Raw genomic sequence first — 13775 nt, forward strand, 5'->3', positions numbered from 1 at the left:
TATATATATATATATATATATATATATATATATATATATATATATATATATATATATATATATATTAAGATTGAAAGGTGATTGAACGCCTATAGTCTACACCATATATCCATGTTACAACTCAAAATGCACAAGGTATTGATCACATTAGATTGGTTGTTATTGGCAAGTGGCAAAAACTGACCAAGACATTTCAAGCCAAGTACACATCAAATGCAAACCACCATTATGATCTATATATATGACAAATAATAATAAGCTTTCTACTATCAACCACCATGCTCACCTTCACATTACCACCACTCTTATATTTGTTCCTCCTCTTCTCCGCCGCCGCCACCACCGCCGCCCAACCATACGAACCCACTGACTACTTCCTCCTCGTCTGCGGTTCATCCACCGCCACCACTTCTAACCGGACATGGGATGGTGATGAACATTCTGAATTCGTAACCTCAGACATCAACACCACCTCCTTTTCATCCAAACCTTCCTTCCAAGATCCTTCAATCCCACGAACCCCATACTCCACCGCCAGAATCTTTAACACTACTTCCTTCACCTATGAATTTCCGGTCTCAGAAGGTCCCAAATTCCTCCGCCTCTATTTCTATCCCGCCACCTATTCCGACCTCAATGCAAACCAATCTTTCTTCTCAGTATCATCCAATGGCTACTCTCTCTTAACCAACTTCAGCGCTTTCCTAACCGCTTCCTACGTCGAAATGACCCTCTCCAATGGAGGACTCGGTGGTCGCCAGAATCCCCACCTTGTCAAAGAATTCATCATCTATGTAAAAGATACCCGAATCCTAAACGTTACCTTTACACCCTCACCCAACTCGTATGCTTTCATTAATGGCATTGAAATAGTTTCATTACCGGAAAGTTTGTACTTTAACTCTGAGGACTTGAAGCACGTCGGTCAAGTTACAGGATCCGTGATTGATGACGACACGGCTCTCGAGAAAATTTACCGGCTAAACGTCGGTGGGAGACAAATATATGTAAATAGTGATACGGGTATGTATCGATCATGGGATCAAGATGATGATTACATATACGGTGGAATGTTTGGGTTAACGCCTATTAATAAGACTCCGATCGCGTATACCATGGAGACACCAAATTATACTGCACCGGAGCTAGTTTATGCTACACAAAGGAGTATGGGCAATATGTCTGATAACTACAATCTGACTTGGATACTTCCTGTTGATTCTGGGTTTTATTACAAGCTCAGGCTTCATTTTTGCAACATTATACCACAATACACAAAAAGAGGTCAAGTGGTATTTAGGATTTTCATTAATAATCAAACTGCTGAGGACGAGGCTGATCTATTCCATTGGACTCAAGGTAGCGGGTATGCGGTATTCAAGGATTACGTTGTGTTTGTTAACGATCCAGATGGCCGCCAAAGCAAGCAAGATTTGTGGATTGCGATGCATCCTAACAGCCGAGCATCTGAACGACATGGGGACGGTTATTTGAATGGTCTGGAAGTTTTCAAGTTGAGCATTGCTGGTAATCTTTCAAGCCCAAACCCGGAAATTGGCCCTACAACCTCTATGCCAATCCCGGTGTCTCCCATAATACGGAACCGGAACGCTCCGACATATGCCGCCATAGGTGGAGGCGCTGGAGGAGGGTTAGTCTTGTTTCTTATTCTAGTTCTTATAGTTTTATGGTGGCGAAGGCGGGTTAAACGCTTTGGCACCGCTAAAGATACAAAGCCACCACTGCCACCACTGCCATCAGATCGCTGCCGGCGTTTTTCACTTACAGAAGTGAAAGCAGCTACTGGGGACTTTTATCATGATCGAGTTATAGGCAAGGGAGGGTTTGGTCAGGTGTACAAAGGCTACATCGACAACGGTACAACCACTGTTGCAATCAAAAGGCTCAACTCATCATCCAAGCAAGGTTTTCACGAATTCCAGACAGAAATAAGGATGCTATCTAAAACACGCCATGGCCATCTAGTCTCCCTGATTGGATACTGTGACGAGGATGGAGAGATGATACTGATGTATGACTACATGACTCACGGTACTCTAAGGGAACATCTATATAACACGAACAACCCTCATTTGTCATGGAAAAAACGTCTGCATATTTGCCTTGGTGCAGCCAAAGGGTTACATTATCTCCACACGGGTGCAAACCGTGCAATAATTCATCGGGATATCAAGTCCACAAATATCCTACTCGACGAAAATTGGGTCGCTAAGGTGTCTGATTTCGGTTTGTCAAAGCTAGGCCCCAGAGACCAAGCACAAAACTACGTTCCCACGATGGTGAAGGGTACTATCGGGTATTTGGATCCTGAATATTACCGAACAGAACAACTCACGGACAAATCTGACGTGTACTCCTTCGGGGTCGTGTTGCTTGAAGTGTTGTGTGCAAGACCTGTTATCAGTCGGAAGCTGCCTGACGAACAAGTGAATTTGGCAGAATGGGGAAAGTCTAGTTATCGAACGGGGACCTTGCATAAAATTATTGATCCAAAAGTAAGTGGTGAGATTGCACCCAAGTGCTTAAGGAAATTCGGAGGGGTAGCACATAGTTGCCTGCAAGATAAAGGAAGCGAACGTCCAGTTATGGAGGATGTAGTTGGGGGACTAGAGTTTGCATTGCAGCTACAAGAAGCAGCTGAGAAAACAGACAGCTCGCTTGGTGAGGCCATGTTAGAGAATCAAGAATTTCCGTTTCTCATGATAGGAGAGCCAACCACAGGTGACGAATCTATGCTAATGGGATCAACTGGAGTGGCATTAAGACATGGCACATCGTGATTGATAGCATCAAGGAATCAGAAACAGTTTTCACCGAGATGGTGGAGCCAACAGGAAGCTGAGTCGGATGTATATAGCCACGATGTGCAATCTCTGATAAGAGATATGTGGGGAAGGCCATGGGTGGTAAGGTATTTTCTTCTAAGATTACTAGTTGTAAGTCAAGTGTGTATCCTATGGATTTTAATTTTGATAAGTTATCTAATTTTTCATTTACGAATTGAGGTCGAATAGGATAGAAGGAATGTATGATCATGCTATGGGCCTATGAACTTTGTTGGGATGAAATTTTTACTCAAGATTAAAACTTTATTCAACGAAATACACCTACTTATAACTCATCTACTAGACCTATATGCAACAATTATGTGACACAAACCATCAAACACCTATGGTGCACACACACACACAACTCTACTGACTACAAAGTATACTACCGAAGGAGACTGACTAGGTAATCCCTGTTGGACGACTAATATTCTACCAGAGCCAAGAAAGACAAGAACCATGATGTTTTGAAAATGAATTGGTACTCAAAAGTGTATTTCATTTGGATAGTTTGATTCGATCATCACCTATGTTTGGCTTGGACATTCTCTGCAAAAAATGGACCTAGATGTAGTTTTACTTCCAAATATGTAACTCATAGACAACAAAATGAAATTTTCGATTTGTTTAGGAATAATGTTGCTTCCCAGACCAACTAGATATCAAACCTACCCAGTCCACCTTACTACAAGTACAGTTCAGTATCCAAATCTGCATTACAGAAGCCAGTGTCCAATAGCTATTCCTCTAGTCACCAGACTACATATTCAATAGACTAATTAACCATTGAGTTTGGCAAACAACAAATTCCAGCAAAAATGCATTAAACACGCAGATATTGGAAAAATTAATCCCTGACATCGGATACTACTTTGCTTTGGGATCATCAGAAGTAAAAATAAAAGCATCTGTGACAATCAGAACTCATCTATACGCAACAACTCAGATTACACAAGACATCAAACACCTACAATGCATACGCACTACACCCCCTAAATTCCCTAAAGTACCTCCAATACATGCAAGAAGCAGAAAATTGATCATCATAACGAACATAAACAAAATAGTAACATAAGAACACGCAAATAACACATAAAACCCATAGGATTATCATCATTAAAGCTATTGTGATGCGTTGATTTTACCAAAATTCATAGTGATATAATTCAATAACAAAATGTTTAAAAGCAGGATGAATCATTTGCGTACCTTTGGGAGAAAAGGCTCGCCTGAGGAATTTGCCGGTAATCGACCTTGGCCGTCGACATCAATGACTCAGAGCAGCGGCGAAGTGAACATTTCCAATCAGCGGTATCCTCATACCCATTTTTATCCAATTCCAATGTAATATTGAGATCAAAACGTAAAACAAAAACGAGCTTGAATTTATAAGAACTCGACTTGAATTCATTTATTTATGTGTTTTCTAGTCATACAAACCTACTTTTGTGTGGCTAGGGTGATACGTGGCATCGTATTGTTCATCCGTAGAATGATAAAAAAATTAGGTTCGTGAAACGTACAACCGTATTAATCTGTTGTGCGTTATCGTATGTATTTTAAAAAGTATGTATTTTAAAAGTACAATGAGAACAAGTTTTATTTGATATAGTCGATCTGTAAGACTTCTATTCCACCCTAGACCTAAGCTCGAATCGTGTTAGTGTCATTTCTTGGTCAAATTGTGTCACCGATTGAAAAAAAATTCGTATATTTGTTTATTATAGTCAAACGGTGTCACCGTTTGAAACTTTATTCTATAGTTTTTTCTTATAGTCAAATGATGTCACCGTTTGAAAAAAAAATTGGGTCCGTCCCTGCTTCTCAAAACCTATTTTTTTAAGAAAGAAAAAAACTTTCCTTCCCGACATGGGAGGAAAAAAAATTAAAATCATTTAAAAAGATTATAAAAATTCCAAAACTACTCAAGTTTTCATAATAAAGAACACATTTTTGAAAGATATATTTATAAAATGGATAATGTTCAAGAAAATGAAAATTTATTTACACAAATAAAAAAAGAAAACTATTTTTATTTCTTTTCTTTTCTTTTCCCTTCATTTTTTTTCTTTAATCCCCAAATTGGAGAACACGTTCTTAATTTAAATTTTGTATGCTTTAAATTTAAGGTGAAAATATAATTTATTTAAATTTTAACAATAAAATTTAATAATGGTCTATTTTGTCAAAAAATTGATTAGTGCCCCAAACCCGAAACTGTTCTCCAAAAACACCGGGGGCATGTTTCGACTCACTCAGTGGAGATCCAACTCAAAACTTATCTTGTATTTGGATAAAGTCAATTTGTCCCTTTGCTAGAGGTCGTAATAGTAGACTATTTTGTTATCACGATAACTAACTAATATTTAAACACGTTTTATCGCTAATTTTATGAAATTGAAAGAGTTTTAAGAAATTTTATATTTTGGTCTAAAAAAAGTTGTGACATTAATTTAGGAAAAACTACTTTGTTAATGGCTCGGTTATATATTATCTACTAGGGGCGTGCATCGGGCAAGGCGGGGCGGGCAGGTTCGAGTGGGAAAATCAAAAACTCGAATGGATGTCGGATATGAAAATCAAGCCCTAATTTTTGGGTTCAGGATTGCTTCGGGTTCGGGTTGGTCCGGTTTCAGGTTGAGATCGGTCCGGTTTAGGTTTAGTTATACTACAAAAAATATATATGCAATTGATTTTGACGATGAATTCAATCGATTTAGAAGATTAAAAAATCAACAGTATGCTTAGAAATTAGAAAAAGAAACACGACTGACTAAGATTTTTATAATTTTCAAAATATAATTAGATAAATAAGTATATTTATATAGTATTTATAATATACTAATTGTGTGCCCGCGCAATGCGGCGGGATGTCAAATTTTATTGTGAATAGAATTTCCCGTACCTGTACCATTCCTTGCAAGGTTATTTGAAACCAAAACTATATCTATATATTCATCATCATTACGGATAGTTTGTATGTATAGCTTTGCGTTTCTTCTTCTCCTTGTAACGTAACATTGCGTTACATTTGTTTTGGGCAAGCTGCTGGGAATCCACTTTGTTTACCGCTGCTATTTCCATTCCTTGCTCAGCATCCATGTTCCAATTACTTATCTTGTTTTCCATCATTTGATGGTGTTCTGTTGTCACACTCCAATGTTGATTTGCAACCAGATATCTGCTTTTGCACATACCATCAACCAACCACAACGATAATTGAACCAAGTGTTGAGTGATGTTATCCTTGCTATCTGAGTAAAACCTTTTATGAAGTCCCTCTTAAAAGAAGCTGCCAATATCCACTTCCTCTCTCATGAGGTATCGAATTGGATTTCAGGTGCATGAGTTGCTTTGAGGGCCATTTCCATTGGATGTAAGGCCTAAATTTCTGTAAAGCAGGTGGTCCACTGGAATTAGTCGGTTCGCATAGTGGGTTAGATATCCAGATTAATCAAAAAAAAAATTGTGGAGTGGCACTTTGTGTGACCCATGTGGACCATTTGGGTCAAAGGCGTTGGATACAAAAAAGAAAATCAAGATAAGAGGAATGCAATATTTTCTACTTCTCCAACACTTTCCATTTCATACAGTAAGCAGTAACACCCATTATATCTGAATGCAACCCAACCCTCTTAAATTTTAGAAAACAACGTCAACATAACAGAAAGAAAGAAAACAACCCAACCCTCTTAAAATTTTAGAAAACAACGTCAACATAACAGAAAGAAAGAAAACAACCCAACCCTCTTAAAATTTTAGAAAACAACGTCAACATAACAGAAAGAAAGAAAACGGACAAAAAAGGATTTGAGATGTAACAAAATTTTCATGAGTTCTCGGTCATTCATGGAAAAGGCATTCCCCTGCCCCCCAAAAAGAAAAGTCCAACCCATTTGCAGATTTACAGGTGCGCAACTCAATCATCCAATGACATTCATTTCGTACCATGGAAAGAGGAACTCTCTTTTCAAAAAGTCATTAAGGGGAAAAGAGGAACACTCCTTTCAAAAAGTGGTTTAGTGGGGGTTTCTCCAAACCATAATTAATAGAACCATATTGTTTTGAAAGTTGAAGAAGATGACGATGAAACACTGGTTGATATATTGATGATTCGAGTAGAGGAGCGATGAATCGTCATCTTGGAAGCTTGAATCGTCGTCTTGGGGAGCTCAATTTGAGGAGGGAAAATCATGTTGGGGAGATCAATTCTGCAGGGAAAGTCGGTCTTGGGAGCTCAACATAGACTAAAAGTAATTGAGCTTGTACTTTGTGTTTTAGATTTTGTACATTTTTAAGACTTTTAAGACATTTACCAAATTTGATTAATAAAATAGTATAGACTATATAAATACAGGGTTACCAGACTTTCTTGGATTAGTTTCATACTAACTTCTTATTGCAAATTCTCTCTTGTTGTATGATTTATATTTGGGAAATTGGCCCAAATGACCATATTTTACAATCATATTGACCTCCTAACTATTTTTCTTCGGACTTTGTCCAAAAGTCACTAGTATTGTTGACCCACTAAACGACAAAGTTTTAGAGTTTTTGGCTAGGTCCGTAACTATTACTTACATTTTCCTTGAATCCGTAATGTTAGACCTTAAGTGTCTACCTTCATATGAAAATGGGTTTTGGGCCAGATCCGTGATAGTTGCGGACCAGTGGTTACGGACCTAGCCCAAAAAGTTGATTTTTTTGTCATTTAGTGGGTCCGTAATAATTGCGGATTTGGGTATTGCGTACCTAGTGACTTTTGGAAAAATACTCGAGAGAAATAGTTAGGAGGTTAATTTGATTGTGGAATATGGTCATTTAAGCCAATCTCGGTCCCATTACACTAACGACAGTTAAGTTCCATCCGTTAAGTAAAGGGTATTTTAGTATTATTTTTTCAATTTTCTGTTATTGTCCTTTAAAATAAAATAAAAAATTCATTATTAGATGCATACAGTCGAGGGTCCTGGCTGTTAGTAAATAAATTTGTATTCAATATGGGATGCATATTTACCTTTGTATCCTTGTTCTAAGCCTGTTTATACATGTGTATGATACAAGGTTGGGTTATGATAAGAAGGAGAGTTAAGATGAGAAGCGTAAAAAAAGACCTCTACATTTACATGTATATTATGATGAGATGCAACGGATCAATCCCCGTATCAAGCGTAATTCATGGGTGGGTTTGAGATTAAAGGTGATCAAGGGTCCAAATCTCTTCTTACGCTTCTCATTTTAACTCTCTATCTCACACGATCCTTTGTCCGATAATACATTAAGTGACTCAAGAGGTGAATATTATTCACATGGTATCAGAGCTTGCCTTCATCGTGGTTATGTTAGCCCACCCTCAACCATGAAATACCATCGTCCACGTATAATCAATAACCCATTTGCTGCACAATCGTAACCATATTCTTTGTAAACCATCGCCAGCGTATAATCAATAGAAATCAATTAACAATCATAACCCATTAGGGTAGAATCAAAGTTCACGAAGAAATCAAAGAGGAAATTAGAAAATTGAGGCTTAACTCAATCCGTAAACCAAAAGCCTTTGATTGAGCGATTGGTGCAATTGGTGATGAGGTTGTTGAATCTCCACGTGTAGAAACCGAATCCAGTAGTTGTTCATCAATGGTTGAACGAGAAAGGGGTTACAGGGTTCGAATTTGGATGGTTGAATGAGTCCAGTAGTTGTTCATCAATGGAATGGTGGTTGAACATGATGCTTGTGATTTTTCTGTTCATCGATGTTTGAACGAGAGAGACGGGAAGATGAGATCTAGGATTTGAATCTGGGTTTGTGAGGGGCGAGTTGATGCAGGATGGTCCTCTGTCATCGGAGCACCGGTGGTCGGATGATGGTGTTCAGGCGTCGGTATTTAGTAGGAGACGGAGGGTCGTCGGTGGAGTGGTGTTGCCAAAGGGGAAAGGAGGTTGGAGAAAGGAGAACATGTAAGGAGGGGAACGAGGATTAGGGGTCATCTACCAAACGCTTACCAAGTAATCACTTATCAATAAAAATCGCCATTTTCACTTACCTTATTAAGTAACATTTCCGATTCAGCCCCTAATCTAGTTGGACAGAGGCTGGATGTAATAAGACAACCCTCAATTATTGAATCCATGACACTGACCACCACCATTAATTAGAAGGCCCGCAGGTTGTCAACTTGTCATTTTCCGGCGCACCAACCCCCCCTTGCCAAAACTCCCCATTATTAAGAAAAAACAACCAAATATTCCAACCCCCCCTTGCCAAAAATCCCCATTATTAAGAAAAAACAACCAAAAATTCCAACCCCCATCCTTCTCAAGAATACCAAGATGTTCAATGAAAGAAGCTCGATCTGTTTTATGATTGTCGTCTTATCGCTATCCGTCGTCTTGATGATGACGATGGTCACCGACTGTGACGGATTACGGGGGTCGTCAACAGCGGCTTGCAATGGAAGTAGCTTGGTGGAGTGTCGGGTATTCGAGGAAGAAGCTCAAGAGTTTCTAATGGATACAGAAGAACATAGGCGGATTCTAGCGACAACGCGTAGAATTGACTATAGTGCTTTACAACGTGGTTATACATATTGCGGCGGTAATTGTGCCGGAAAATATAATGTCAGAGGTAGGCCATGCAGAACATACGACTATTGCAGGTGATCTGGAGGGGGTTTGGTTCTTGTTTGTTGTTTGAATCCTTGTTGAACTCTTTAATTTCTTGTGGATTAGTATTGTTTTCATTGATGTTCTTGTGATGGTCTTTTTTTACCTATCTGACTTATAATTGTCTTTTAGGAATAATATAATAATAAAAATAAATGTTAAAATTACTTGTATTTTATGCTATAGAAAGTTGTATATTGGGACTAATAAGCCCAAAAGGGAACAAAAAGAACTCCAGAATTAGCAGATGTAACTTCCATAAATGTTTTCTACCCACACGACTTAATCTAGTTGTTTTCTAAAACAAACAAACAACCCCTCGGTCTTTTTGTTTCCTTTCGGTTCTTGAGATACATACTCATCAGGTAAGCGTTCATCTTGCCGGACGACAATAACTGATAATCTTATCTGGTAAGAGGGGTAACAAAAACCGAGAATCTTACCTGGTACGTAAGGAGTAAACGTTTACCAGGTAAAAAACACTTGCTAACAATTCATTTTGATGATTGATAAGGTAAGTAAGGATGATACTTTTACCCGTAATAAACTGCTACTTACTATTTTGTACCAAAATGATCATCTTGAAAACCATTTTGCTCTGAGAAAGAGAACTCAAATGACACTAATGTCCCTTCCCAACCACCAATAGCATAAAAATACATCACCAAAAATAAAATATAGAAATAACTATTTGTCTTATGATTGGTAGAATAAAGAGGAGAAAATGAGAAATGTGAACATGGGATTTTTAATCATGTTCACGATGACTTATGTTCACTTTGACTTTGACCACTTTCTTCTTTTGCTCCTCCTCCTCATCACCACCACCACCACCAGCAGTCCGCCGCCGCCGTCCAACCTCACAAAGCCACCGATAACTTCCTCCTCAACTGGCGGTTCATCCTCCACAACCACCATACGTGACGGACATGACCACTCTGAATTTGTACCCTCAAAATAATCTACGGTTAACTTTTTGAATAATTTGGTGTAATTAAGGAAACCTGTAAATTTGATTTTTAACGGTTACTAAATTCTTACCAAGTTGATTTCCATTAAATACTTTCCTTACCACACCAAAATTTAAAAAAATTAACCGTTATAAATCCCTCAATCTTGATACAAATTCTCAAATCCCCAACACTTAAAAGATCAAAACCAAATCTTCCATTAGATTTCTTGAAGATTTCTCCAAAATCTTTGAATATATCTCATAGCATTGATCACATGACTTCAACTCGATGTGCTGTTTGCAAGTATTTCAGACGAAGATGTCCTTCAGATTGCGTTTTTGCGCCTTATTTCCCGGCTAATAACCCTCAAAAATTCACTTGCGTTCATAGAATCTATGGCGCCAGCAACATCGGCAAGTTGATCGAGGTAAATCTTGAACGTAATCTTGTTCATACATCGAAATTTTGATGGTCTTTAGATCGAGAAAAATGCTTGTTTTTTAACACGATCGCTATTTTTTTTGTCGATTGTCGTAATTTTATGTAGGAACTGCCTGTACAACTACGGGCGGATGCAGTAGAGTCATTGTATTACGAGGCCAAGTGTAGAATACGAGATCCCGTGTACGGGTGTGTTGGAATAATATCGTTGTTGCATCAACAAATACATATAGCACAAAGCCAACTAGCGAAAGCTCAAGCGGAGATTGCTTTTCTTGATGCTAATGTTACAGTAGCCGAAACAATGTTGGCCTCGAGTGGATCGTTGGGTCAACAAAATGGCATTGATCATAGTCTAGACCATCCTTCTAATCCCTGGTTTTACTAGATATCTTCGCTAGTTTTGAGCTTTCGAATACAATCAACAAGAAACCTGTTCTTTTTGTATTCGTTAGTGTACTAGAGCATTCTTTTAATTGAGATTTAAACCTGTAACTTTCAAGAGCTTTTCCCGATAGATAACGAGCAGTTTGTTAGTGTATTAGGCCATTCTTTTCGTTTAGATAGTGTTGTTCGATCATCACCTATGGTTGGTTTAAACATTCTCTAAATTGGACTTAAATGTAGTTTTGTTTCCAAACATGTAACTCATGGACAGCAATTTGAAATTTTTGATTTGTAGAGGAATAATACTGTCTTTCGAACCAACGAGATATCAAACCAACAACTACAATCCCCATCCATCTTACTACAGTACACTTTTGAGGCTGAAACGCTTACTGACATCACTTACCTTACCGATTGAGCATCGTAAGGACCGATAATCTTACCCACTAAGAGGCATGGCAAGGAACGAGAGTCTTACTTGATGAGTGAGGGAAAAGACTGTTACCCGGTAAGCTTTTACTGGGTTTAAGATGTTTACCAACAAAACATTTTGATGGCTGAGAATGTTTCACGATAAAGCAAGTAAGGATGATGTCTCTTGTCGGTAAGCGTTTGGTAAATGATCCATAGTCTCCAAATCTGCATCACAAGAGCCAGTAGTGTCGAATAGATATTCAGCCTATTCTTACCCCCCTCTGCCCTCCAGCCTAAGGGGCTAAACGCTTGTCTGGGAAGTGCTTATCAGGTCACGTTTCTTACCAGATGAACATTACAACGACCGAGAACCTTACCCGGTAAGAGCGATGACAATGACCGAGAGTCTTACCCGGTAAGTGAGGTGACGACTCTAACCCGGTTAGCACTCCATTTTTTTTTCCCATTGAGGCGAACCTAACCATGTGCTCGAGAGATAGCTGTCCATACACTGATAAGGGATGTATGGATTCCCAGGTATATTGTTGCATACAATGTCGTTTTAATAAACTAAAATCTTACCGAGTAAAGTAAGTGATAGTGTTGAATCTTAATTTTTACCGGTAAACGCTTACCGGGCAAGTGTTTGGGTAAACGGCCCCAAACTCTAGCCTTTGAATTTGGCAAAAATGCATAAAAACACACACAGATATTGGACAAATTTATCTGTGACAATCGTAACTCATCTGTGAGATCCTATACGCAACAATTATGTGACACAAAACATCAAACACCTACAGTGCATAAGCAATATACCCCTAAAGTGCCTCCAATACATGCAAGAAGCCTAAAATTGATTATCTGGACGAATTCATCAACAAAAGAGTAACATATAACAAGTAGATTAACCACCAATGACTAATATCGGACACTATCATACTACTTTGCTTTGGGATAATCAGAAGTAAAAAAACAGAAAACAAAAGGCAACGGTGTCAATCGTAACTCATCTGCGAGATCCTATACGCAAAACTCCGTGACACAAAACATCAAACACCTACGGTGCAAACGAATTTTACCCCTAAAATACCTCCAATACATGCAAGAAGCATAAAATTGATTATCATATCAAATCACATCAGCAATAGAGTAAGACAACAACACGCAAGCAACACAAAAAACATGTAAGATTAACATCATTAAAACTATTATGATGCACCAATTTGACCAAAATTCATAACTATATCATTGAATGAAAAAATGCTCAAAAAGAGGATGAATCACTTGCGACTTGCGTACCTTTGGGAGACAAGGTTCGCCTGAAGAATTTGCCGGAATCGACCTTGGCCGTCGACATCAATGACGGAGAGCAGCAAGCTCAAACTCATGTGTGTGTGTGTGTCTCGTTAGCAACTGCAATCATCCTTCTGCCATTGATATGAGTTTTTTAGTGAAATAGGTGGCAATGATATACCCGAATTTTTATTTAATCCCGTTTCTACAAGCATGAGAACTTCCCTATACCGTCCCAATAACAAGTCGGGCTTGCAAATGGGCTAATGGGCCTAAAAATTATATTTAAAAAACTTATATTCTAAACTTTTTCTTTAACAAAACATTAATTATATAAAAAAATTAATTGATTATAAATTATATACTGGGCCGAGCGGGTCTGTCCAAGTTTCTTTTTTATTGACCAAGCCCACCCATTATTTTGAATTGTTCCACCCGAGTCCGTCCATATTTCTTAAAATGGCTTGTCCAATTCTGCTTTTCTGATAAGCCGTACCACCCATGAACAGTTCTACAAGCTATGGAAATAAGATGAATCTAAAATATATGTGAACCAACACAAAACTCGTAGAAACAAGATGTGCGATATAGTCGTGTTACCATCAAAATGACATCGATGTAGTTATCCAGATTGAAAGCAACACCGTCATGATTTTTATAAAAATATTAAATATAATATTACATTAATTATAAAAATACACACGGGCTGGGTGGGCCTACCCGAGTGTCGTTTGCATTGCATTGTTCAATAATGGTTGTACAAGTCCGTTCT

General features: G+C 38.3%; 2 protein-coding genes across 2 annotated transcripts; both read left to right on the forward strand.

The window, feature by feature from the left end:
* Positions 1-278: 278 nt before the first annotated feature.
* Positions 279-3037, forward strand: LOC112515331 (receptor-like protein kinase FERONIA). Its single transcript, XM_025122085.1, has one exon. The coding sequence runs from the start codon at positions 279-281 to the stop codon at positions 2799-2801; it is 2523 nt and encodes an 840-aa protein (XP_024977853.1). The 3' UTR covers positions 2802-3037.
* A 7561-nt stretch (positions 3038-10598) lies between these two features.
* Positions 10599-11683, forward strand: LOC112515333 (LOB domain-containing protein 24-like). The gene is made up of 2 exons (XM_025122086.1): positions 10599-10895; positions 11016-11683. Exons 1-2 carry the CDS (start codon positions 10743-10745, stop codon positions 11295-11297), a joined length of 435 nt encoding a protein of 144 aa, XP_024977854.1. The 5' UTR covers positions 10599-10742; the 3' UTR covers positions 11298-11683.
* The last annotated feature ends 2092 nt before the right edge of the window (positions 11684-13775 follow it).

Source organism: Cynara cardunculus, assembly GCF_001531365.2.
Source record: "Cynara cardunculus var. scolymus isolate 2C chromosome LG 7, CcrdV1, whole genome shotgun sequence".
Classification (NCBI taxonomy): Eukaryota; Viridiplantae; Streptophyta; class Magnoliopsida; order Asterales; family Asteraceae; genus Cynara; species Cynara cardunculus.